This window comes from Colossoma macropomum, unplaced genomic scaffold (assembly GCF_904425465.1).
Source record: "Colossoma macropomum unplaced genomic scaffold, Colossoma_macropomum, whole genome shotgun sequence".
NCBI lineage: Eukaryota > Metazoa > Chordata > Actinopteri > Characiformes > Serrasalmidae > Colossoma > Colossoma macropomum.
Genome location: NW_023494799.1, coordinates 28,285,140 through 28,309,798, shown reverse-complemented (window position 1 = coordinate 28,309,798; position 24,659 = coordinate 28,285,140). Strand labels below are relative to the sequence as shown.

The 24,659-nt window shown below is 39.9% G+C and overlaps 1 protein-coding gene across 14 annotated transcripts in view; it reads left to right on the top strand.

Annotated features, from left to right (window-relative positions):
• Nucleotides 1-24,659, top strand: part of adgrl2a (adhesion G protein-coupled receptor L2a) — a 91,401-nt gene that overhangs the window by 16,647 nt on the left and 50,095 nt on the right. For all 14 annotated transcript variants that reach the window (XR_005008110.1, XR_005008111.1, XM_036586139.1 and 11 more), the window contains exons 2-3: nt 1,820-1,998; nt 20,039-20,252. Coding sequence is in view for 12 of the 14 variants with exons in the window: in XM_036586139.1 (XP_036442032.1) it covers nt 1,860-1,998; nt 20,039-20,252 (353 nt within the window). In the remaining 2 variants the exon portion in view is untranslated. The remainder of the gene's footprint in view (nt 1-1,819; nt 1,999-20,038; nt 20,253-24,659) is intronic.

Below are 24,659 nucleotides of genomic sequence, written 5' to 3'. Positions count from 1 at the left end.
TGATCGGCGGGTCTTCGCCGCAGCTTAGGAAGATAAGGTCTCCAGCAGAGAAGAGAGACCTTGGTGTGTTTAATGAGGAGAGTGGGAGTCAGGCAGACCGCCTTAGTCTGCTCCTTCGGTGCCTCAGACTGATCAGCATGTTAACCGCTCACAGCATGACACAAAGATATGAAGGTAGCGAGCTGTTGTCGTTGATTTAGCCGAACACCCATCTGCCCGTGTAGGGGTTCAGCCCTCGCGTTTAATATATTTATTTCCCTTGACGAATTACCATGCTAGCAAGAAGAATCTGAGGAGGAGTTTATTAACCCCTTAAACTTTAGGTTTATTATTCTGTTATTAATCCTACGGCTTATTATCCTGTAGGGCAGCACAATTTATTCTTTGTTAATTGTTACTATGATATTGGTTTTTTGCAATACTGGTATCACAGAAGGCCTCACTATGCAAATGAGATTTTAACAAATCGCGAATGCCTTCCTGTGTTCTTTCAGCATTCTGACCAAACCTCAGATGATCCCGATGAGTTACTATGGATGTTTGGATGAATCAGGATGTGGTCTAACAAGCGTAGATCATTTTTATCAAAATAACACAGGCTGAGGATTAACTTGTGTCTTGCATCAAGAGTTCACAGATATATCTGGTACATCAGAAGGAATTTCAAACATAATTTGAAATTTCATTCATATTTTGCTGTAGCTACTATGAATTAGCTCCTCTGTAATTATGAGAGTGGGGAATGGAACCATGGACCTGCTGAAAGGTCAGTACAGTATAAGGGGTTTAAAAAGGGAAAAGAAAAGTTTCCTGCCATCGAAGCCTTGAGAACATCTTGAACATAAACGCAGAGTTTCAAGGCACCCTCGCCTCTCTTCACTTCACTACAGTCAAGGTCTGGGGTTTTTTGTGCTTTTCATGATGCATTCAAGCAGCTTAAGCACTAATGACATGGTGCACTGTATCTGCGCATAACTTCCCGAATGCTCTGTGAGTTTAGGAATTTTACATCATTTTTTGCCATTTAAAAGCGACTTTACCTTGATTAATAGGCCATAGCTACTAAGCTCATTTTCTTCCAATATTTCTCGAGAATCTGAACACAGCCTGCTCACATGCACAACCAAAAACTGACCAAAAAGAAAGGTAGGAGTGTGCCTTTTTTTTCTCTCTCTCAGGCTTGTGGAAACACTTTGTATTTGAATCATATATGCAGATAAGGGTGGGCTTGCTTTAGTGTGTCTTAAACAGAAAGCATGGGAGGGGTGTGTACAACGTTTTAATGGGCTCCTAAGTGACTTGTTACTGGAGTGACTGCGCTCCCCTGTGAGGGGTGTGAGAACGGTTTATGAGCGGGGAGCACCGGGGCAGACGGGAGGTGTAAACATGCGGACTGAGAAAAACAGTTAAGAAGCGAGAGATACATGCCTGAGTGGCTTCAGTCAGTGGCCTTGCCGTTTAGCGGCTGCTTCGCTTGATGAATGTAGGGCCGTCTTTTTGGTGAATGCCAGGAGGACGGCACACAGGCACTCCCAAGAGGTATTGATGGACGGGGCAAGAAGAAGAATGGCTAGAGTTTGAAGTTAAAGGCTTATTTGCTTCTTTTTTGCACATTTGCAACATGTTAAATTTGTCATCTGGATGTGGGGGAAGCTCTTAGTTTCCATTACAGGGATTTCCACCCTCAGGATTACACTCTGGTTTGTTGTAGGTTTTGTGGATTTGTAGTTTTTTCTTTCTTATAAGAGTTTTTGATTTTCTCTGAAGGCTTTTGAGGTGTTACTCCAGCATTGACGATCCACTGTGGCTGCTTTTTCAGGTGCGGATCCTAATGATGAGTGTCTTTGAGATCCGTTCTCATGGACTGTTGTGACTGCAGTGACTTCCGGCCAAACATGAGGAGAGTGTCCAAGCCAAGCACAATGGCATGCTCAGCGTGGAGTCTCTCAACCCTCTGCTGCCTGATGTTTGCTTTGGCTGCTATACAATGCACTGAAGGTAAGAACTGGCTCGATATTCTATCCCTTATTAGGACATAGGTAAACATGTGAAAGAATTTCATGTTATTGTCAGTGTGACCACTATTTCGTCAAGGATTTTACTGCACTAGAGTGTATGAAGATACTGGCACTTGCGTACATTATGCCCTTTATGACTCTTTTAACCAAACTTTCCAAAAGTTCAGAAATCCACCTGCTCTGGAATGTACCTTCATTAACATTGAACATGCATTGCTTTTGCTCTCAATTAAATTAAAAGTAAGATCGGATATCTGACTCATCTATTTGTTTGAGTTATCTCATGTTCCTATATTTGCTCAGATGTCCTCTTCTAACTATAGGGCTAAGCCCAACAACTGTTCATTATAAACAATATCCCCAAGTAAACATGCTTCATTACACTCCGCCCCGGCCGTAATATCTTTTTAATGCATTTTATAATTGAATTAAATGGGTTACTGCCATAGCCATAAATGGCTGGAAGTTTTGTGCTTCTGCAGAAGCTTCGAAAGATTAATTGCTTCAGGGTTATCCCTCTCTGGTATATCCCTCGAAACTTTGCATCTCATCTTTCTTATTTAATTTTGCGGAGCTGACTGCTGTCTGTATACTTGGACGTAATTCATTTGTATTCATGGCTTTCTTATTACCTTGTCTCTTTCCAAAGAAACCGCCTGAAAGACTTTTTTACACACACACACACATATATATACTTTATATATATATATATATATATATATATATATATATATATATATATATATATATATATATATATATATATATATATATATAAATAAAGTGTGTGTGTGTGTGTGTGTGTGTGTGTTTTGCAGCAAATTCTTTTATAGATAGTTGAAAGTTTATAACTTCAGCATAAATCTTGGTTAGTGAAGCTACATATCTGTTTTAAGGAACTGTGGAAAATCAGCAAGAATTCTCTATATAAATCTGTTTTTATAGCATTATATATTTAAAGTAGTTGTACAGACTACAGTGCAGGGCTTTTATCATGAATCAAGAACAAAAGCGGTAAGTTGGGATCACAGCTTTACAGCAGCACATTACTTCCTAAGTGTTTTAAGATGACAGGCTTACTGTTTCATTAAAAAGCTTGACAAGGAATGATGACCTCAATCATTTGAATATAAATTCAAGTTCATAAGTTATCCTTACCCCACCTATAGAAGTGTCACCTTAGCAAAATGAAGTCTCAAATTGCAACCTAGTATTTCTCAATAGAGCTACTGGAGCCTTAGAAAGATCCTCTAAATAGGAGCCCTGATTTTGACAGGTTCTTTTCCTCCATCCTTGAAGATTCAGATTGAAATGAGGTGTCTGTCTTGCTGCCTCCTGAAAGAAGGTCCTGCTGAATATGTGGTGATTAACGGCAGAACATGTCAGAGAGAGAGAGAGTACAGTAGCAAATCCCGACCCTCTCTCCCCATCTCTCTCTCTCTCACTCTCTCTTTCACTCTCTGTCTGTGCACCGGATTCTCCTATACATGAAAGTATGCACAGACAGCATTAGAGAGGATCTTCTGGGCTTGGTGTCAGTGGTTGGATTGACAGGGTCGTGCCTACATCTCCTCAGGTGTCAGGCAAATATTTTATGAAAAGATGAGGCGAGGGGAAAACATGCTTCCAAATACACTGTTGCCGCGTCACGTGCTTTTGTCTTTCCCGTGGGTTTTGTATGTAACACGGGAATATTCCTGCTGGAGATGCAAAACAAGATAAAAAAAATTTGGCTCTGGTTATTTTTTTTTCCTGTACCCATCACTACTTCTGAATGCATATTTAGTAGAGTCATTACAGATTGCGCCGCATTGCTCGAGGGAGTCAAGTTGCAATTTGGGCCCTACTGTGAAAACAAATCGTTCTGTGAAGTTAAACGTGTGTGGGCAAGCCTACAACTTAAAAGCCTTGTCTGCTACTGACATACCGTAAAATCTCATCTGTGGAGTAATGCTCGTTAATGAAATGCTTCAACTCATAAAAACAGCTCAGTGTTCCTAGTGTTTCTGGGAAATCTTCTCTCTAAGACCAATCAACATGAATGTAAACCCGGTGACTTAAAATCCTTAATGAAGTTAAGTGAATAGTCTGGAGTCCTGTTCCATCTGCTTTTCAGACAGACTTAGGAACACGCCTTTATTAAACACAGACTCAGAGCGCAGTCCTTTTGTTCTGTCGTTCACAGTAAACAGCCTCCGTGGGCTTTTTTTTTCGCTATTTCTTTGGGTTTTCTTTTTGTTTTCCACCCTGATGTCACACAGGGATTTTGTATCGGGCTAAGGGATCTGACTTCCCATAGTGCTAAGCTGCCGCTGGGTCAATACGCCATTGGTCCTGAATGCAGCTCAGGTCTTTCATCAACAGTCACTCCTCCTTGATAAGGCTGATAAGAGGACAATGGAATGGAGAGCAGACCGCTAGCCAAGGTGCGGCCGCGGCCACCGGCCCCCACCCAGCAGAGTGCTTCAAATCCTCATTAGGATTTGCCGTTTAGTGTGGGGGGGATTTAATGGATTAAGGTCCATCACAGCTGGCTCTTGGTTTGTGTTTGCCATGCAAAATCAAGCAGGACCCATTGCTGCTACTTATAACTTGGGATGTCTGTCTGAGGCCGCTTCCCTCATGAGACTATGATGATACTCAATATCGATTTGGTCCGTATTAATGATTTGTCTATTTTCAGAACGTGCTGAGTAGGGATTTGAAGTCGGAGCAAGGAAGCTCTGGCCAAACAGGTTTATGGATATAGAAACAAATGGGTATCAGTGGAAACTGGCTGAAACTACTGTAATCTAGCCAAGACTAATTTGCATTTTATGGTTTCTTGGCAGCTTGTCCAGCAGTGGTTGATGCTATGTATGGGGGTGGATTACACATAGCATTAACAGTTTTTAAACCGGAAGATTTTAGATGCACTGTTGTGGTCATTTGTATTCAATGTGACTTGGAGCGTTTCAGGTTAAGTGACAGTGTGAGGGCTCCAAAAATGAGTCTGTGTCAATTCAGGCTCATTTAATGAAAACCTCTAATTGGATAAAGGCTTTAATGACACACAACAGGGTTAGAATGAGGACACTCATTTCCCGGATGAGAACTGAGTTTACTGTTTTAGTCATCTACCCATATGCCTCCTATCTACCCTGGCCTCTTTTCTTTCTTTTTTTTTTCCTTTCCCCACGTCTGTCTTTTATGCTTTGTCTTGTCTTGTTCCCGCTTGGGCTGGTTCGTGGCCATCTAACAAGCATATCCCAAGCGATCAGCACAACAGTGCAGGATAGCAGCAGACCACACCGTCAGAAAGTCTATGGAGAACTAGTAGATTTGTCATATCTGCCTCCCGTTTCGCCATAGACGACATCCCAACAGAAGTGAGCCATGAAACCTTTATTGTTTTGTTTTGCTTTTTGCATACCATGCAGGCTGACTGTAATGTGGCCATAAAAGGCCTGGTTGCCAGAATGTGTCTTCTGTGAGCAAATTTCATCTAAAAGATGTATTTTCCATATGATAAGAATCTTCATTCCTCTTTTGTTTTGACCTCCTGTTTTTTGTTTTCTGTCTTGGAGAGATAGACCCAGCTATACTGCAGGTGGCGGGTAATTTAAGATCTGATCGTTTCTCCTTGTTTAGGCCTTTTAGAAGAACTTTCCTTTGTGTAGCACTGAGAGCCATGGTTGCGCGCCGTTTCTAAGCAGAATGCCAGAAATAGTATGAATGTGTTGGCTTTTGGTCTGTGGCGGGGGGTGGTGAGCACTCTGAGAAAAAGAGACCATGTATTAGAGGGTCAGAGGGTAACCAGAAGCAGTTTCCTGTTTGCCGCTTTAATATTGTGGAATTTTAAGGTGATTAGGGCATGCAGTTTTAGGGTCACGTCGGCCTCAGCATCATTTGCATTGGATTCTGGGAAGCCCATGGATTTCTTCTCTCTTTGAAGTAGCCAGAAACTGACTTTTTGATAATTACTCAGTTAAATTAGTGACAAAAGTTTCTTTGACTCAACTGTGATCAGGAAACAACAGATTTGGCCAAGGACCTTCAGCATCCAAAACTAATTGGCAATTCAAAAAAAAAAAAGGAAAAAATGGTGAAATGTCATGTTATACAACTCGGCAAGAGTTCACATGGTTTGGCAGTTTGTCATTTTTTGCCGTCAGTCTTTGATTGTTTTGGAGTTATTTGCTGCCAGCAAGCAGACCGAGCAAGATTTTAAGAGCAACAATGTGTAAAACTTTTTTCTTTTGCAATACACACACACAAACCTCTGATTCTAAGACATACCATCCAGTGTTTACTCTAGATTCAAGCTGGGTGGTCGAGCTTTCAAGGCTACAGTAAAAAAGTATACCTGTGAATATACCACTTTTTGCATTCTCTATACATTTATTATCAAGAGGTGCTGTTGTGAATGACTAGGAGTTCATTTATAGTCAGTTAATTTACTTCAGAATAATTTATGTGTGACTGAATGCTTTATAGTTCATAGCAGGTCACATACTTCAGTATCACATATTTCTATACAATAGTGCTAATAGTGCATTAAATTCTAAATACTGTGTGGAAGTTTGAGCGCGCCTGGTGAAATGACTTGTTTTGTTGATTTTCAGCAGTAAAAAATAAAAAAAAGTGAACTCCTCCTCTGTAGAGAACACACATCTGTACATGTTAATGCACAATTATTGTTTATTTGCTGAAATTAACATATTGAAACAAAAAACACAAAATGTGGCATTTTATATTTTATGTTTTTTGGAATGTGTTAAGAATGCGTGAGAGCATGTTAACTTATTTTCAATAGGAAATTCACAAAACGTGATTAGACTGGGATTGTCGTACTTATACATGAAACCTTTTCATACTGCTATATCAGTGATCAAATCTGTGTTGAACTTGATCAAGTGAAGACAATACTGTTATAAATTCTGTTATAAAGAGTTTTAACTGGTAATACACACTGCACATGCAGTACATTACAAAGTAGAGGCTGTGTCACACCCAAATAACAATTCTGGGCAATTTAGTTGCAAGTATTTAGTTGAAATGTTCCATTCTGATTTCTACAGTCTTCAATCAGAGGGCTCTTGACATGTCACCCAACTCATCAGGGTCTGTTTGTGGAATTGCAGCTGCTGTGCAGATCCTGAGATGTTCATGTCATATACATGCGCTGTTTTCCATTGCTTGTAATTTGACGTTTGTTAAAGTAACATACCATGCTGTGACTTACAGATGTTGAGGCTTGAGGTTTAAATATAGCAAGCTAGTGTTAATTAATTAGCCTCATGATTGTCTGTACTCAGCAGGGAAACAAGCCTGCTAAATGGTGGGCCTTTTTGATATACCGTCATATCACTGAAGATGTTTTGGAATCATTTCATGATGAATTGAACAGTAGAATTGCTTCAGAATTACTTGGGGGGAAAAATGTGTTCTCATTGATTTTCATTCAAAGTTAATGTTTTTTTTTTCTCCTGCAAATATATAGGGTTTTGTCGCAACAGCAACATGTAAATATGCACAGCATCCTATGTAAAATTGACCATCTTGGTCAAATTGCTCGTTTTGTTGATTTTTGTGAAAATAAGTAACACATCCTCTACAGAGAACACACATTTTAATGCACAATTATTATTTAAAAGACATATTAGAAAAAAACAATAGAAATTGTGCACTAAAATGCCATATTTAGGTTTGTTCATGTAGAGGATGCATTAACCATTCAAACAGTTGCATATGACAATATGTATACATAGTAGATGAACAGGATTTGTAGCAGATACTTACAATATGTTGTCTTTATGGCAGCTGTGTAGGTTATTAGTTTAACTTCACGCGTATTTAGCCTGTTGACTTTCAGGTCAGGTCAGTGGCCTTGGTAGCACGCTTATTCTGTCCCGGACAGATGCAGTGGCGCCATTCCAGATCCGAAAAATTAAGCCCTTCCTCACGGCCCTTAGCTGCTTCCACTTGGAATAATCCGTATTGTAGGGCTGCATAGTTTTCATTTTGAAATTGAGCAGCTTTGCCTAATACCAGGTAAAGCCTTTCAGTTTACAGCTAATATTTAGCCCAAATTCCTTGCTTGTATCTCATGGAAGAAACACTAACAAAATCTTTAAGCACCGCTACATTCCAGAATTAAAGTTCTTTTGCGGAAGTGGAAGGGAGCAGGGGTTTATTTTTCTTTGGATTGGAATTGGCCCAGTGTGTCTCCGAACACAAGCAGGGAATCACAATGACCTCACGCTGTGAGTCAGTGGTTGACCTGGTGAGTCATTTCACCTCTCTGAGCTAGAGATTGTCCAAGTCAGACACAGCAAGACTGTAAGACTGCATTCTAACATGAATGAGGTTGAAGTTTACACCCTATGGGGTGGCGTACACTCAATATCCTCCGTGATAACAGAATGTCAATCATTAATGGAAAGAGCTCATTTTTCGAGCTGAAGGAAGAGCTCTGAAATTTGTGCAAACACCTGGACTGCGCCACAATTCTTCATGGCTCTTTTATTACTATGCAAAGTTTTCCACTGAGTTTTTGATCATTTCAAAGCTTTCTTAGACTTTATATGTCAAATACGATTCCAGGACGGCCTCACAGAGGCACCTTTGCTCATTTCAATTTGACAGCACCTTTCAATACACCCTATGTTATGCGTTATACTAGGATGAAATAGAGTTAACTAGAAATGTGCAGTGCCCTCGGAAGCTAAATCTTCTGAGATTGCGTTTGCAGATTTAGTGCTGGATTGAAAAAAAGGCAACCACTGTGCTGTGGCCAGATATGGAAAACATGCAAATGTATTACAAAATGTTTCACAAAGGCTATTTTCACACAGGCAAGCCAAATCCAATTCATTTGCATATCCGATTGGAATCTGATTGTTTGACAGCAACGAAAGAACACATGAAATTGGATGTTTACAGTGTATGGTTTTGTAATGTAATGCATTTTTTTGGAGATCTGCTTTAGTCTTACCTCTTAGATCAAGTGTTTTTTTTTTTTTTCTCTTTCCTTACTTGTGGTGTGACACGATATGACATACCACAAACCACAACAAACGTGCTACAGTGTTGCTCTCACCTACGTCATTGCCATAGCAGCGAGTGTCGATATATCAGAAAAGGAATACGCTGCCTGAACACCAATGTGATCACGTCTAAATAACAGCACAGAGGGTCTAGCCTTGAAGATCTACATTTGAAAAAGAGATTTGAATTGTCTGCAGCCAAAATGTTAGCACTTTACTCCTGCATAATGCATTTCTCTCACACACATTTTTCAAATGCAGACGAATGACTAGCCTAATAAGAGGAGAAAAGTCCAATGGTGAGGTCATTTTTGGGTGAAGTATCTCTTTAATACTTTCAATTAAACTTCATTTTTACCATAGAGCCCTCACAAGACCTTTGCAGAGGGGCCAAAAGCTCACCATGGCTTCTGTTGCGTAAATGATTGAGCTTGTTCGACTGTGTCGGCCAGACCAAACAGCTTGCTGGTCAGGGAGTTTAAATGCCAGGTGGAGGTCGGCAAAGCAGTGTCTGAATAATGTGTCATCGAGGTATTGACACGAAAGGGCACATTGCTCTTTGTGAGGGAGAAGGTAGTCAGAGAGAGAGAGAGAATGGGAGAGAGTCCAGTAAGCCTTCGTTCTTATCTATAATGATATATGAGGAATACTTGCCTATTGATTGGAGGAGCATGAAATGGTTTATTGGTTTATTGGCCTGCTGCAGATCCCTAATCATTATAGGAGCCTTTGTTTTAGTCTGATGACCTAATTCTGTCAATGACAGATCTGCTGCATGTCAGAAAAGAGGTGTTTCCGTAACCTTAGTAGTTTTAGTTGTAAGAATCAGCTATTTTCAGATGAACAGAGCTGTAATTCCATGAAGCTGTATAACATTCAAAATGAAGTTGAAATAAAATTTGCATGTAGAATGTCAAATCTCGAGGCAGATAACTTGCAATAAATGACTATAAATGGATAATTACAGTGTATTATTTAGCATATTTAATAAAATAACAATTTTTAATGACAAGTCATTCCAAACTTTGAAGACACCCCTTGTAATCAGTAATTTCAGCTACTTCAAGGTGCCCCCAATGCTGACACAGACATTCAATCACACACACACACACACACACACACCACACACACACACACAGAACATTCAGTTAGAGTTGTCACTATTGATTATCAGTAATCAACTAACAATAAAAATAGGCTTAACTGAACAGTAACGTGCCACGCAGAGCCTTTCAAAGATATGAAGAAATAAAAACATTGTGGCAAAGGTATAGAAATGTGTACCCATCAGGCTTTGTTTCATACTAAAAGAGTTACCAGTAGTGAAATTTAAAATATGGATTATCAGCATATCTACTTGTATCAGTATTCTGTTTAAGCCATATTTAATACCAAAATTAGAGAGATTTTGAGAAATCTTTAATGCTGCTTTTAGATTTCATGAACTTGTCACTTAACCATATATAATTATTTAGCTGAGTTTACTTCAGAAATCTTCATTTTTAAAGTAGCTGGTACTACTGCTATGATAATGCTAATTTCCACTAGTACTTCTATGTGAATTTCAACTTAGAGTCAGTGCCAAGCTAACGTTGGTGTATATTTCCCACACATGGCTTAAAGCTGCTTAGATTAGCTGTATTTAAGCACAGACTTTTGAAGCTTGCAGACAGTCAAATGGCACCTTCAGTAAAGCCTAACTGAATATTATTGCAGTAGCCTGTTAGCTGTCACACAAAAGGCCTGCCCTTGTGCAAAACTGAAAATACCTTTCTAATGACCTGCAGATAACCTTTTTGTGATTTATATGGAAAACCAATCACTAAGCTGATTCATCAAACGAAAAATTTAGTCAATTATATTTTAAAATCAGATAAGAAATACTTTTTGCTTTGTTAAAGAGCAGTAGTAAATAAACAAAGTGGAAAATAAGACAAAGCTCTTAAAATGGACAACTAATTGTTTTTTTTTCAATCAACATTTCTATTGCTAAGTAATATTATCTGTCAAAACTACACCATGTAGTACCATAATACATTCTGAGTTTTAAAGAAAACATTTTTTGAAATACAAAACAAACAATGAATAAATAAATAATAATAAATTAATTTCAGATTATGTTAGAAGTATACAACCTAAAACTGAGGCACACAAAATAATAATACTAACAACAACAAAAACAACAACAATAGTAATAATAATATATTATTACATTATTATAATAGTTTATTACTGGGCCTAAATATTATACTATAAGTTCATAAGACTGGCTGATGTATGTCTATTTAGTATGCTGAAAGGTTGCCCTACACCTGCTGACCCTACTCACTGCAGTCAAACTAAACTGTATATACCTGCTGTACTGGATTGGTGTGTTTTAGCCACCTGATATTTTGCTTTCTGGGGTATTTTAAGCACCACTGTGAGGGGAGTAGGTATGTGTGAGAGGCGCATGTTCGTGTGTGTGTGTGCGCGTGTGTGTGTGCGTGCGTGTGTGTGTGTGTGAGAGAGAGAGATTATCAACATAATAACCTGAAAATTAACTGCAGCATTTATTTTCTTTGCTTATGTTCCCGAGCTAAGGTTAGGGACAGTTCTAAACTAGTCATTACATATAACCATAATTAACGGATGTTCTTTACTAGCCGTCATCCCAACTAGCAGTCGTATTGATTTACGTTAAATGCTAACGTTAACGTTACCTTGTGTCGGGTCCACTGGATGGACTGAATGCATAGACTGGATGCTTTCCGCGCAATCAAATCACGTCTTCGTCATGTCACCTGTGTAAGCGTTGGTGCAACAGTAATAATCATCCCTGCGAAACACAGTGAGCTGTATATAGATATATGGATTAAAGTTTCAATGCAAAAAGTTTGCATTGGTGATTTGTAGTAATAGTTACTTGAGTTTCTCGAGGAATTGTTTCAGCCCTAGCTGAGTGCAATCAAAATTCTCACAGCAGTCTTCCACTGCTAGTGTCAAGCCTTACCAGGAGAGTAGGAGCTTACACTGCAGCGAAGGGGGGTGTAAACTCCCTATTAACACCCTTGATTTCAGAAGAAACGTTGGATGAGAACGTGTGTGGTAACTTTTGGACATAAAGTGACTTATCATTGCGCAGACTTGTTCATGTGTTTTAGTATCCCCTCTAAATCGTGCCCTCTGGGCTTTACAGATTGAGGCAGTGTGAGAAAGCTGTCAGCTGCCTGTAGAGATGATGCTGTTTCACTAACATGTCATAAAAGACAAATTCATGACCTTGGTGTGGTGTGTTGTGTTTAATTAGGCTTAAAGGTCATGCATATCCATTTGTAAGTGTACGCTATCAAATCATGTCATGGAACCTGCAGGCCCTGGTTTTACTGGGAGTGCAAAGTTATGTCTTTACTTGTTTTTGAGTTTTTAGCATTTTCAGAAATGTATTTGTTTATTTTTGGTTTGCACAACTTACTGTGTTTGGTAGTTTATTTGCTTTTTGCTAGTAATTCCACTCCACATAAGGGTCTGGAATGTCCTGCCCTCAGAGTGATAAGGTTCTTTTGATACCAATGAAGATAGACAGTGTTCCCATTATGTGAGTAATGTACACAGTAATTTGTCTTTGTGTGCTTGTGTGTATCTCCACTGGTACAGCACGAGGGAGCGAAGGTGGGGGCTGCTATGGCATGCAGATACTATCTAAACAGTCTTTGACGGGCTAAAGCTAGACTTTAAAAGGACCCACCTCAGCAGCAAAAAGGCAGAAACAGTAGGGTATATTCTTATAATATCTATCCACAGCTAAATGACACAATGTCTTCTTTTCGGCACGCACCTGTATCAAAGATGCTCCTGATAGCCCACCCGCTGTTGCTATGGAAGAGAAAGATGTAAATGAACTGGGGCAGACCGTGGTCATGAATACCAATGAATTTTGGAGCCAGGAACCACACGAGGCTCTGTCTGAGTATCAGACAGCATATGCCTTTTCCTGCCTATTGAACGTCACCGATACGCTGCTTGTTTTCCTATCTCCCGTTTTATGGTGTCCATCAAGGCTCGCCCATGGCATCAGACGAACGGGCAAAGGACAGGCAGTATGCTGTGTTGGCCAGTTCATAAAATGCTGTGTACTGTGCTCTTTCCAGAGAAGCCTGAATCTTGTTTATGGAGCTCAACATGCGGAAGAAAGTGAGGCTTAGCGTTTGATTGTTGCGACTTGTCTGGCTAATAAAGATTTGGCCTGTGGATGGCGTAGATGTTTCCACCGACCAAAGCTGAGGGTCGTGTCCTCGTGTTAGCTTAGTAAGCTTCAATGGAACATCCAACCACAGAACTTGAACCAGACTGAAACCTTCTCCCCAGTAGTGAATATTTTCATTGATATCCACAATATTTTCTTGTTCCTTTCTTCTTCCCCCTCTTGCGAAAACCTGACTTCTTAAGACAACATGCTATTGTAAAGGATATTGCAGGATTATAGAATCAGCTCTGTGGGGGGAAAGGTGACTCAGGGTGTCTTTGCCTTCCATAGACTTCCGTAGCATTTAGTGCTAGTGGTGAACATAAAAAGACTAAAAACCCTGGAGGACTCAAGCTGCGTTTCCTGTTGCTTTGCGCTGATTCGGTATGCCACGCTTTCCTATTCCCTTCCAAAATCCCCTCAGCAAGCAACCTTGTCAACCGCGAGAGCAGAATAATAGCAGTCAACGCTAGCGATGCTAGCTCATTTACAAGCAGCTGTATGCCACTGTCAGGACAAAGCCCAATCCAAGCTGCAGTAACTGGGCTTGACAATCGTCATGAGTGTCCTGGATCCTTTTAAGAGCTTCAATAGGAAAGAATGCAGTGTCAGGCTTAGATAATCTGGTGAAAACCTCCATATATTTGGCCATCCCAAGCACACTGTCAGAGCAGTTTTGCAACAGAGCTTAAAAACTTCAATTCCACATTTTTACAGAACCAATACAGGTTTTATTCCTTTTTTTTTATTTATTTATTTATATTTTTTTGTCTCATATACTAAAAAGCACCTGCTGAGCAATGAAAAAATGCATAGTTCTAAGAAAAAATCTCTTGAGCAGGATTTTTTTTTTTTTTGCCCTGGCCGGGCTACTTTCTCTATAAGTGCATATTTCTTTATTAGGTCATATGTTTGTCATCTGGCACCTCAGCAGTTTTTGTGTGAGGGCGATTACAACAGGATGCTGCTACTGATGATGATGATCTTAATCACTCCCTGTATGTTCATTACCTCCACTTCAGTGATAGTCATATCCTGGCAGATGGTCACTTTCCAATTGATTTGCCTCGTTGAGGAGATTAAAATATTATTGCACCACAGAGACCGGGCTCCGTCCTCGTCAAATTAGCATTTTTGCCTGGCTACTGCTCTCTGAATGGGCCAATGTCACCCCAAAGGTGAAAAGTGAATTAGAATAGAATCATGGGACCGTGGCCACTGAGGTGGAACTCGCTCTACAACCTCTGCTTATTATGTTAAATATAGGCCTGCTGCTGATTGTCAGCACACGTGTAGTTTGTATTTTGAAGGGATCTTGTGTAAAAACAAGTTTTTCAAACGTCTACAGAGCTCATTCCTGTTGGAAAGTGTTTTCTGTTACTACAGTGCAGCACGGTGAGATAACAAAACCAGTATTTTAGCCCTCACCCTAATCCTGTGTAATTAAAAACACAAGTATCACAGGTCTCGTTTTACAGTGCTGAATTACAGTGGCACAATAGCACCCTGTATTTACACAAATATTTACATGGGGAACAGAGCACAGTGGAGTAAAGTGGGACCAAGAAGTCATTTGTGCATTTGAACCATGATTAAAAGGGTCTCCCCCTCTTGGAGTTGCATTGACCAGATTTGTGGAGTCGTGTACAGTGGTGCGACTGATAAAGGCGGCAACTGAAAGGCCTCCATTGTGTGCCGGCGTGGGGCCTGCTCGCTGGAGTTCAGAGTTGGCTACCTATCTGCCTGAAAGGAATTGAAAAGTGACCCTTGTGGTGACTGACCAGAATGCCTGATAAGACTCTGTGTCAACAAGGCCAGGATGGGGCGGGGGGATGGCGAGATCACTCCGATTATGGTGGTGCTGTACAGGTTGCTATGGCGATGAAATCCAGCATTCTCTTTAATATATTATTTACCGCCTCTGATCCCCGCTCCCGTTATTTAATTAGAAGGAGAGTAAAGGGCCGGAGAGCAATTCACTTTCTAAAGGCCTGATTAACTTCTGGCAAGTACAGCTTGCTTCCCTGCTATGTTTTAGTAGGTTTTAAAGTCATTGGCAAGTTCCTGAAACCAGAGTGAGTGGATCACTGATTTAAAAATCAAAGCCAGAAAAAGCAGTGCAGAGTTAAAATGGAAGACGTACTTCAAAACCAGGTGAAATGAAGCATCCTGGACGTTGTAGCATAAAGGATGTTGGCCATTCTCGAGGAGTCATGCTTATATGGCCTGGAATGAGACAGTCTAAGCGAGGTGTCAGCATGAATTTTGTTTTGATTAAACAAGGATTCAAACAGATGTATAGTGTTTCTTGCTCACAGTTTGACCCAGGTGCATTCAGGTTGTGCGTCGCTTCAACACATTGTGGTACAAAGAGCAATTTATGCTTTGGTGCTCTCTTTTCATGTCATACAAGTGAAGGCCGAGTCTCAAGATTGGGTCCAGAGGTCCTTCATTAAAACTGTGCATTTTTGTGGCGAGCACATTTGCCTCATGTCATTGAGGTGTTAATGCATTTCTGAAGGCTCTATTTTTTCCTTTTACCCTCCCTCCAGACGGGATACAAAAAAAAAGAAATAAGTAAATAAGTGGGGGGAAAAAAGAAGGTCAAATTGTAAGGACTCTCGTCCTCATTTTGTTTCTCTGGCGACAGCAGATGCTCGAATTTGAATTGGAAGATAGTGGCAAATTTGTTTACCAAATAAATAAACACACAAATAAATCCACTGAGCAATCCAGGGTCTGGTTCTTGTTGGCTCCATGTAGAACATCACTGTCTGAGCTTCTGCCTTATTTTCTCAAAAGATTATTTCATGCAGTTTAAATTACTTGCAGTCCTCCAAACCAACTTGTTTTCTTCTTGAACTTGTCTTTGTTCCCATGCACACCGCAGGGATGTTCTCTAGATTAGTAGTGGCAACAAGAGAAACATTCTGGAAAGTTTTCTGAATTTAGTGAAAACACACAAGTGAATGGTATTTTGGGTGAGTACAGAAATGTCAGATAAATCCTAAGAATTACTGGACTGTGCTAAAAAGATTGATTTGTTGTATTACTACATTTTGTTGTTTTGCTATTCTATTTTTAGGTTACATTATTTTGGGTTGTTGTTTAGTGGAAATTGTGCAGCTCATTCAGCGTTTGGGAAGTTAGAAATGTTTAAGGTAACCGATTGTCTCTGAGTTTCACACGTTTCGGAAAAAGATAATTGTGAGGGTAAATCACAATGTCAAAACATGATGGATCGAGTCATAAAAATTTAGGACTGATCTCAGAAGAGCAATGGGGCCACCTCTACTACTCTAGCGAGAGATCGGGGATGCCAAAGATACAGTGCAGCAAATAAATGGACCACAAAGTCATAAAAAAGCGAGTGTAGTATAAGTCCAGTAATTCTGTAGTGACACAGATGCTAAATAAATAGTTACAAGGAAAACCAGAATTGAACAGTTTTCTCACTATCTCAATTATAGTTAATCAGCACATTTGGTGTAAATCATCAAACCACGTCACATTGTTAAGTAATATCAAATAGACCTTTTGTGATTTTTGTGATGTCTGGTTTCTAAATTTACACACTTTTACTTTTCTGAACCTTTTTATATTTGATTTGCTTTGACCATTTTCGTTCTTTTTGTTACAAAAAGGTAGGGATGACTTCTAGGTATGCTTGGGATTCCCGTATCGATTAGTCAGTGGCTGTGTCTGTCCTGAAAGATCACCCGATGTCAGGCTGAGAAAGTAGTTCATCCCCAGGCGTAATCAATGGCCAGGCTTTTGGAAAGTTGTTTATGAAACAGGCCTCGACAGCATGATCTATGAACTGCTTTGGTGGCCATGTTGAGGCCCAGACAACGAGCACTTATTTCCATTTCATTTCCAGACACATGAACAGGAAGGGCATCATGTGTTATAACCCTGTCATCATAGGCCACAGAGAAATGGCATAGTTACTCATTAATTTGGAGCTGTAAAAAAGTGGCTGTTCCCCTCCGTCCCACGCCCTCGACATGTTCTGGTTTCCTTTAAAGGGCTGAAATGAAAGAATAGAAGTGTGGGACGATAAAGCCCAATGCCATATGGCAGAACCGCAAAGTGCTCTGAAACGTAAGTGTTTTAGCAGGGTTCTCCAGATGAAGTATATGGGTGGTTTTGGCAGGGAAAACCAGATCGTGCTGATGCTTTTCCTGTGGAGTCCAAGGGCCACATACGTTCTACCAGCGCAAAGTAGGGCAGCGAAAGCTAATGCGGTCCAGTCAAATGGACACCACTGCAGTCTCATTGATTCGTGAATGATGGTCCACGCGACCTCTCTATCGAGTCCGATGAGTTCAGTCGAATGTAGGCCGGGAAGAAAAGGCAAATGTGTAATGATTTCAAGTGCTAAAGCAATCAACCAGAGGGAGTACTACTCTATCTGATCAGGGAAAAAAAGAAAACAGAGAAAGGAGAGAACTACTTTGCTGTGAATCCGAGTGTACAGTGCATTGAAATTTAAAGTTAACATTGATTGTTTTGGTAGAGTTTTTTTTTCCTGCCTCGGGAGAACTGCTGACTCTAATTTTAGTCTTGAACTGGAAATGTACCAACACCAACATTTGTTCAGAGTGTCAGGTCTCTTCCTGGATCGTAGTGTTTTCATATCAAGCCAAAACCTCTAATGAATTTTGCTTCTCCCAAAAGCATCCTGCAGAACTCATACAAAAATGATAGCAGTGTGACAGCTTTGATACAAGGTGAATACCCATCATCCCTCAACTCTTTTCCTGTGTCTTAATGTGTAATGGTCACACGAGGAATGCCCAAAGTCAAAAAGAGAGAACACGACAACAGTACAAATTCTCCCCCTCGCCTGATTGTTGACTCAGTCATCCAGAAACTCATTTCAATTGAGCGGACTTTTTAAAGTCATTTGAACCCATTTTGCTGTCAGTGTACTTTGATACAGCTGAAAACATCCCGACGTGTCAAAAATCTGCACAGGAAATGGCTTGACAAAAAGCTCTCTAGAGCCGCAGTCGCTTTTTTCCCTGTATAATTAGACAACGGCACAGCAGTGACTTCTGAAGTGAGTGTCACGACCATTTTCCTGTTCATTTGGAAGGATGAATTAAAAGAAATATTTTGAGCTAATAGATACTGTATATGCTGTTTAATCGAATATCTAGCCATTTGGCAAATCAAGTGCACCCTTCAAGTGCACCCCTCAACTGCTTTAGACTGAATTTCCCCCCTAAATCTAGTCTGGCATGTTTTTATAATGTGCGTGTCTGTAAGAAGAATAGTTGTTCCAATTTTTCAGTGGTAGACACAAATGAAGGGGCCAGTATTTTGGAGTGGCTTTGATTTTAACCCAAATGTTAAAGTCTATCAAATTATTTAGTACATAATAAACGCATGATTCTTATGTTACCAAAAGGGTTTGTGGTAGAGCATACCGAGGGACAACAGCACTACTGAATTTACAGGGCTCAGTATAAATAGAATTGGTGCTAGCTGCAGATCCATGGGTGCAATCCATGTTGATTCTGACTACCAGACACCAGCTGGCCTTGATGATGAAACAAGTCACCTGTCATGAACTTCAGTAGCAACATGCTGGGAAAAAAAGTGATATAACTAGCATAGCCAGCAGCAAGCATATTTTGCAGAAATGTGAGGATATTAGATTAGCACATTTGCTCATAATTCATTTGTAGCCTCATTCATCCTCATGTGCCTTTTTTATCATTGCCAAAGTTAGATCTCACCTTCAGCACAGCATGTCCCCAACCACTCACACGGACACGCCCAGATTTCTGAGCATGGTTCCACTGAATTTTTGTGTTCAGAAAACACTGAAAGCATCAGTGGGTCTACTGAAGCTAAATGCTCAGTTAATACCTGCATTCTCTTACTGGTGCTACTTTCCTTGTGCTGTGCAATTAGTGAGCTTCTTTGTTTTAGGTGAAATTTCAAATATAGAGAGTATTTTCAAGATAAAGACCTCTGTTTATCAAAAATTGGCCCCTTCTTGTTTGACATTACAGTGCTGGAAGAAAAATGCCCGCCGAATGATTTGTTGAGAGTAGTTTGCTTCACCCCCTAAGCACAGCTATTTGGCACTGCTCACATTTGCAGAACACAAAGCAAAAGTATTGATTTTTTTTTCCCCGCTCAACCCACCTCCCTCTCTTTCACCCTTTTTTCTCTTCAGCTGTGCACATGTCTACTCTCGTATTGCCAAAGCTATAAAATGGATAGAATTACCCATTTCTGTTGTTGATGCTTGTTAGGCTGTTTCTTTTTTAAACCTCCAAAACACTGCAAACACTCTAATACATTAGGTTTCCTCTCAGGTCTAATTTTATATTTCAGATGTTATCGAAAGTATGTATTTTGAATTATTTTGCGTTATCATAATGAGTTTCTTTGATAGCATTTTGTTCTCAGGTGTACAAGACACTTTAGCAGACATATTTATTAATTGCCATAGATATTAAATATTGATTTGTTTTCTTTCACCTCCCAAAGGTTTTTTTTTTCTTTTTTTAGTTCAAAACAAACACTCTTGTACCTCACGTAGCCCTGAACATCTCATTCGTCTCAATGTCAGTTTGGCAGCCTTTGAAATAATGTCCAGTGTGTTTTGCCCCCAATTTCCCCGTGATACTTCTTGTCAGAGTAGTTGTATTTCTGTCTTTGATTTCTTCTCTCTCTCCCTCTTTTACACTCTCTCTCTCTCTCTCTCTGTCTCTCTCTCTCTCTCTCTCTCTCTCCCTCCCCCCCAGGGTTCAGTCGGGCAGCATTGCCGTTTGGTCTGGTCAGGCGGGAGCTGTCATGTGAGGGTTACCCCATTGACCTGCGCTGTCCAGGAAGTGATGTCATCATGATCGAGAGTGCTAATTACGGGCGGACGGATGACAAGATCTGTGACGCCGACCCCTTCCAGATGGAAAACATCAACTGCTACCTCCCTGATGCATACAAGATAATGTCCCAAAGGTGGGTTGAGTGCAGACACCCTTCATTGGAGTGGACATCATCTACAAGCTCACTCGCAGTGCTGTATCATCACATGCTTGCACTGCTGCATATAGGTGAAGAGCGGTGTCACTTTGTGCTTAGACAAGCTGCTGAATATAAAAGAAAACTGACCAAAAGTAATGTAACTTGATTCAAATGTGGACATCATATTTACATTATTAACATAACATGAACACAGTTATGTAAAGAAAGTAAACTGGATATTTTATTCCTGCAGAAATGGTGTATACATTAAAATTACAAAAATTCGGTGCATGTTTCCACTAGAAATATAACTAAGTTGTTTGAGCTGAGTGAATTTTCTACCATACTGTACCGTATTTCCAAGTGAAACACACCTTCAGTGAGGGTCGCTGGTGCACAGTGATGTAATCCTAACTTAGAAGGCATTTTCGATGTGAAAAAGGCTCTACACATCAATCAAATATAGAAGGAAACAAGAATTTTGGCTTTTAAATGGTTTACGACAACTAATGCTTAATACGACCAAGGATATGAATTAACAGGATAAAAGGGTCAATTTTGATTTCAGCTTGACTTAAATCTTTAGAAATATTGATCACATATCTAATAACATATGTAATAATAATAATAATAATATCCAATAATATATAAATAATATCCACCCTAATGGTACTGATAACTACATCCCATAGTATATAGGAAAGTGGAAGCTAAAGCCTGGTAATAATAATATTGGAAAGATGAAAAAGCAAAACTCGTCATTTAAGCTGTGTAGAACATTGGTAATTTTACTCCATTGAAATTACTTCAAAATGATCTGCTTTTGGTAAGCATTAAATTAATCTAGGCTCCTAGGAAAACATGACTAAACCGGTAGCTCACATGTGACTCAGCGCTGCAGAAATTTTAATATTAATATGATCGCTCTATTCTTGCATTCTAAAAGCTGTTTCTTTTCTCTTGTGTAATCAAGCAACCAGGTTCTATGGCATTGAGAGGAATGCCCTTAGTGCCAAACACGGAGAGCATCCCCCCTTTAAATATCTTGATGTTAATTTCAAAGTGCCCTTAAAAACTACACAAAATCCCGTTTTTTCGTGTATCCGCTTGCCAGTTGAGTGACTAGCTTACATCTGGAGCCTTGCAATTTCGCTTTTCTTGCATTGCGCTGGCAAACAGGAAGTTATGTGTGAGACGGCCTTTGATGTGTTTTGTAGGTCTAGGCAGCGCGGGTTGTTTGTATTTCCGCTCAGCTTATTATACGTGTGCCATGATTTGTATGAAAATAGGCCTGAAACTGCAGCGGCTCAATTAGGCCCTTCAGCTGCAGGCAATTAGCCGTCTCAAGTGGGTGCTAATCTACACGGGAAACTTTTCAAAGGGATATGCCTCCTTAGGTTTGCGCAAGCCCAGATGTGAAATTGCATTGTTTTGCACTTTTCATGTTGTTATTTCTTTTGGCCGAGTAATGAATCACCACCAACATCATAATCATTCATCATGACGGTTGATTAGTGTGCATTAATAATAGATGCAAGCTAATTTTTAGCGCCTGATGCTTCAATTCTGTGTGGATAAAACTCGTGCTTGAGATCACAGTGGGAGCAGTGTGGGATGAACTGCGTCTAGGGATGGTTTTAATGGCCAGGCTTAGGTTTAAGTGACCAGAGTAAACAAAGAGATTGATTATCAAATATAGTACCAGCACCTGTAAGATCTTAAAGCTACAGGGTTTGTGATTTAGCAGTGAAAGTTTGCTGACTTGAGGGCAAGAAATCGTAGTGTAAAGCTGAAAGTCAGTGAACAAATTCGGACTTCAGATGAGGCAAGCGCAAATGAACGCATCAGAAATGTTCATTTGGTAGTATTTCTGAGGGGGAAAAAAAAAGCTAACTACATTGCTTTGGAAATAAATGAAAGAAGCACAACTGTCCTTGAATTCTTCGCATTATATCTTGTTCATTGTCCCTCATCAAGCTCTGTGTTAATTATGCTGTTTAGAGGAATAAGCTTAGTGATGGCAGGGATGCATGCGAGTGGAAGACTGCTCTATTTGTATTAGTCACAGAAATGCTTGCATGGCTCTCCAAAGACCCCAGCATTTGCCGCCTGATGGCACACAGCCTAGTGCTGCCTCTGGGCGCATATGCCTTTTGTAAGTATTTAAACTTCTACAGATTAAGATTTCCTATGTCCCTCTGAATGCAGCCAAGAGCCGCACTTGTTTGTGAAATCAAGAGGCACTCCCAGGTGCTTCCTTGATTTCTAATCAGTAGAGGTGGTGGGGTACTGCGGGGAAAGAGTGAGGCTCTGACTCCATCGAGCCACTGTAAACTGTTTGCGTAGGCACAGCAGAGTAATAAAATAAAAGCACTTGTTTCTTCAATCAAGCACAACATTGCCATTGATATTATATCATATTGGCTTGCCACTGTAATATTTATTCACAGTAGCCATTTCCCCATCGCTTAGCGATATCATTTAACATCTTTATGCAGGTTTGATAGGATTTGACCATTTGGGTCATAGTAAATTTGACAGTAAATCCCGTTCGTCTGAGCTTAATTGCCTCCTAGCGTGTGTCAGGAAGAACATGATGTTTAGTTGTTTTGTCTTGGTTCAGTGTAATTACCACAGGCATATGATAGTAATTAGCGATTGCAGGTTTAATGACAACTTTGATTTGTTGCCTTCTGCAGTACGAGTGGTTCCATACAACAAGCGGTTATTTTCGTCGACATGCTATTTCTAAGAACATTTCACCAAAGGAGCAGAGTTGGATTTATTGTGGGAATTTAACAGTAGCCTTTGCTGTGGCCATTTTCCCTTCCTTTATTTTGGTCCCCTCACCGTTTAAAGAACACGGAACTTTACAGAGAACTATTAACGGACAAGATGTTAAGTTGCATGAGATGCTGCTGTATGAGATCTGAAATATGTTTTATCAGCGTTGCACTGGATTTTGAAGCAATAATCTTGGACGTCAGTGTTTCGCTGCCTGTAAACAGCACTTGAGCACCCAGCTGCAGCCTGCAAGGCAGGCTAATGCTTGAGTGCATTTTGACAATGTTCCTTTTTTATCGCTCATTGAACAGTTGCACAACTCTCCACTTTGTGGTGTAGCATATTTTATACATAACATTTTATGTGCCTGTAATATGAACAATACTGTTCTTCTTTCAGTAGTGCTATATAAAACTGTTAAATGCAGTTTTCAGAGCTGTAGAACTGTAGAACTGCATAACTGCAACATAAGAAGGTCAAGAATATGCCACTTGAATGTCTGTTACAGGCCTTAAATGCTTCAATTTTTCATGTTTAAGCAGAGCTGGGTGAAGTGATATTATACCCTATGTAGGAAGTGAACACGACCACTAGCGTGACGCTAACATTAAGCATTAAAACTTCCATAAAAGAGCTAGCAGTGGTACTCAGGCTATAAAGTAGATTTTTAGTGTTAAACACTACTGTATAGTGGTGTGCAGTAAAATGAGTAGCTCACAGCAGCATTAAAGATTTCTCAAAATTGCATGAAAAATTACTTCTTTGTGAGTTGAATTTTTAGATATTCAGCAGAGCCTAATGGACACACGTGTCTGTGCATTTTTTTGCTGCATAATGTTTTATTTATATATGAAATATTTTCGTAGGCTTCTGTGAAAGGCTCTGCATAAAATGCTGTTCGGCAGTTGAGCCTGTTTTTATCTTCTGAAGTAGATTGCTCAAAATATCATCAAAATAGTTACTAGATTACTCAAGTAGTCATAATTGATATTGATGGTAATTTATTGTAGAGTGTGACCACTACCCCCTTTTTTTTTTGAAGATGTGCAAGTGGCCTTTTCAAGTAGCAACTCATTGTTTTCTTTTACAATGTTATCAGTACCATTTTTGGAATCATATTAGATCTGTACCGTTTGTGCCTATAGCCCCAATGTAAGAGCATTCAATTGTAAGAGCAAATCAAATTGAATCAGTTGGCATAATTCACTCCTATAAACTAGAAATAAATAAAACACCAATAATTGCTAAAGTGTTATTATTAGACTTTAGTCTCTTTCCTGGCAGATGCCATTGTTTTTCCACACCTGCTTCTGGTGTGCGCTTCTCTATTGTAGAGGATCATTAGAGAAACTGAAGTGCTGAAACAAAAAGCTTACCTACAGCAAAATGAACCTGAGCTGAGCATAAACATTCAGTGCACATTGCCACAATACTTAAATGCTTAACTTTGAGTACATCAGAGAAGTCCCGGTGACAAGAGGTGTGTATGTTAGACGTGTCATCTGTAAGACAGTCTCATCTTCTCTGTAAACACCTTTGCTGTCAGCCAAGGGTCTATTTTGGAGGGAGATTTCATCAACTCGCTGCTGCGCTCTCAAGCTGCTCAGGCAGAGCTGA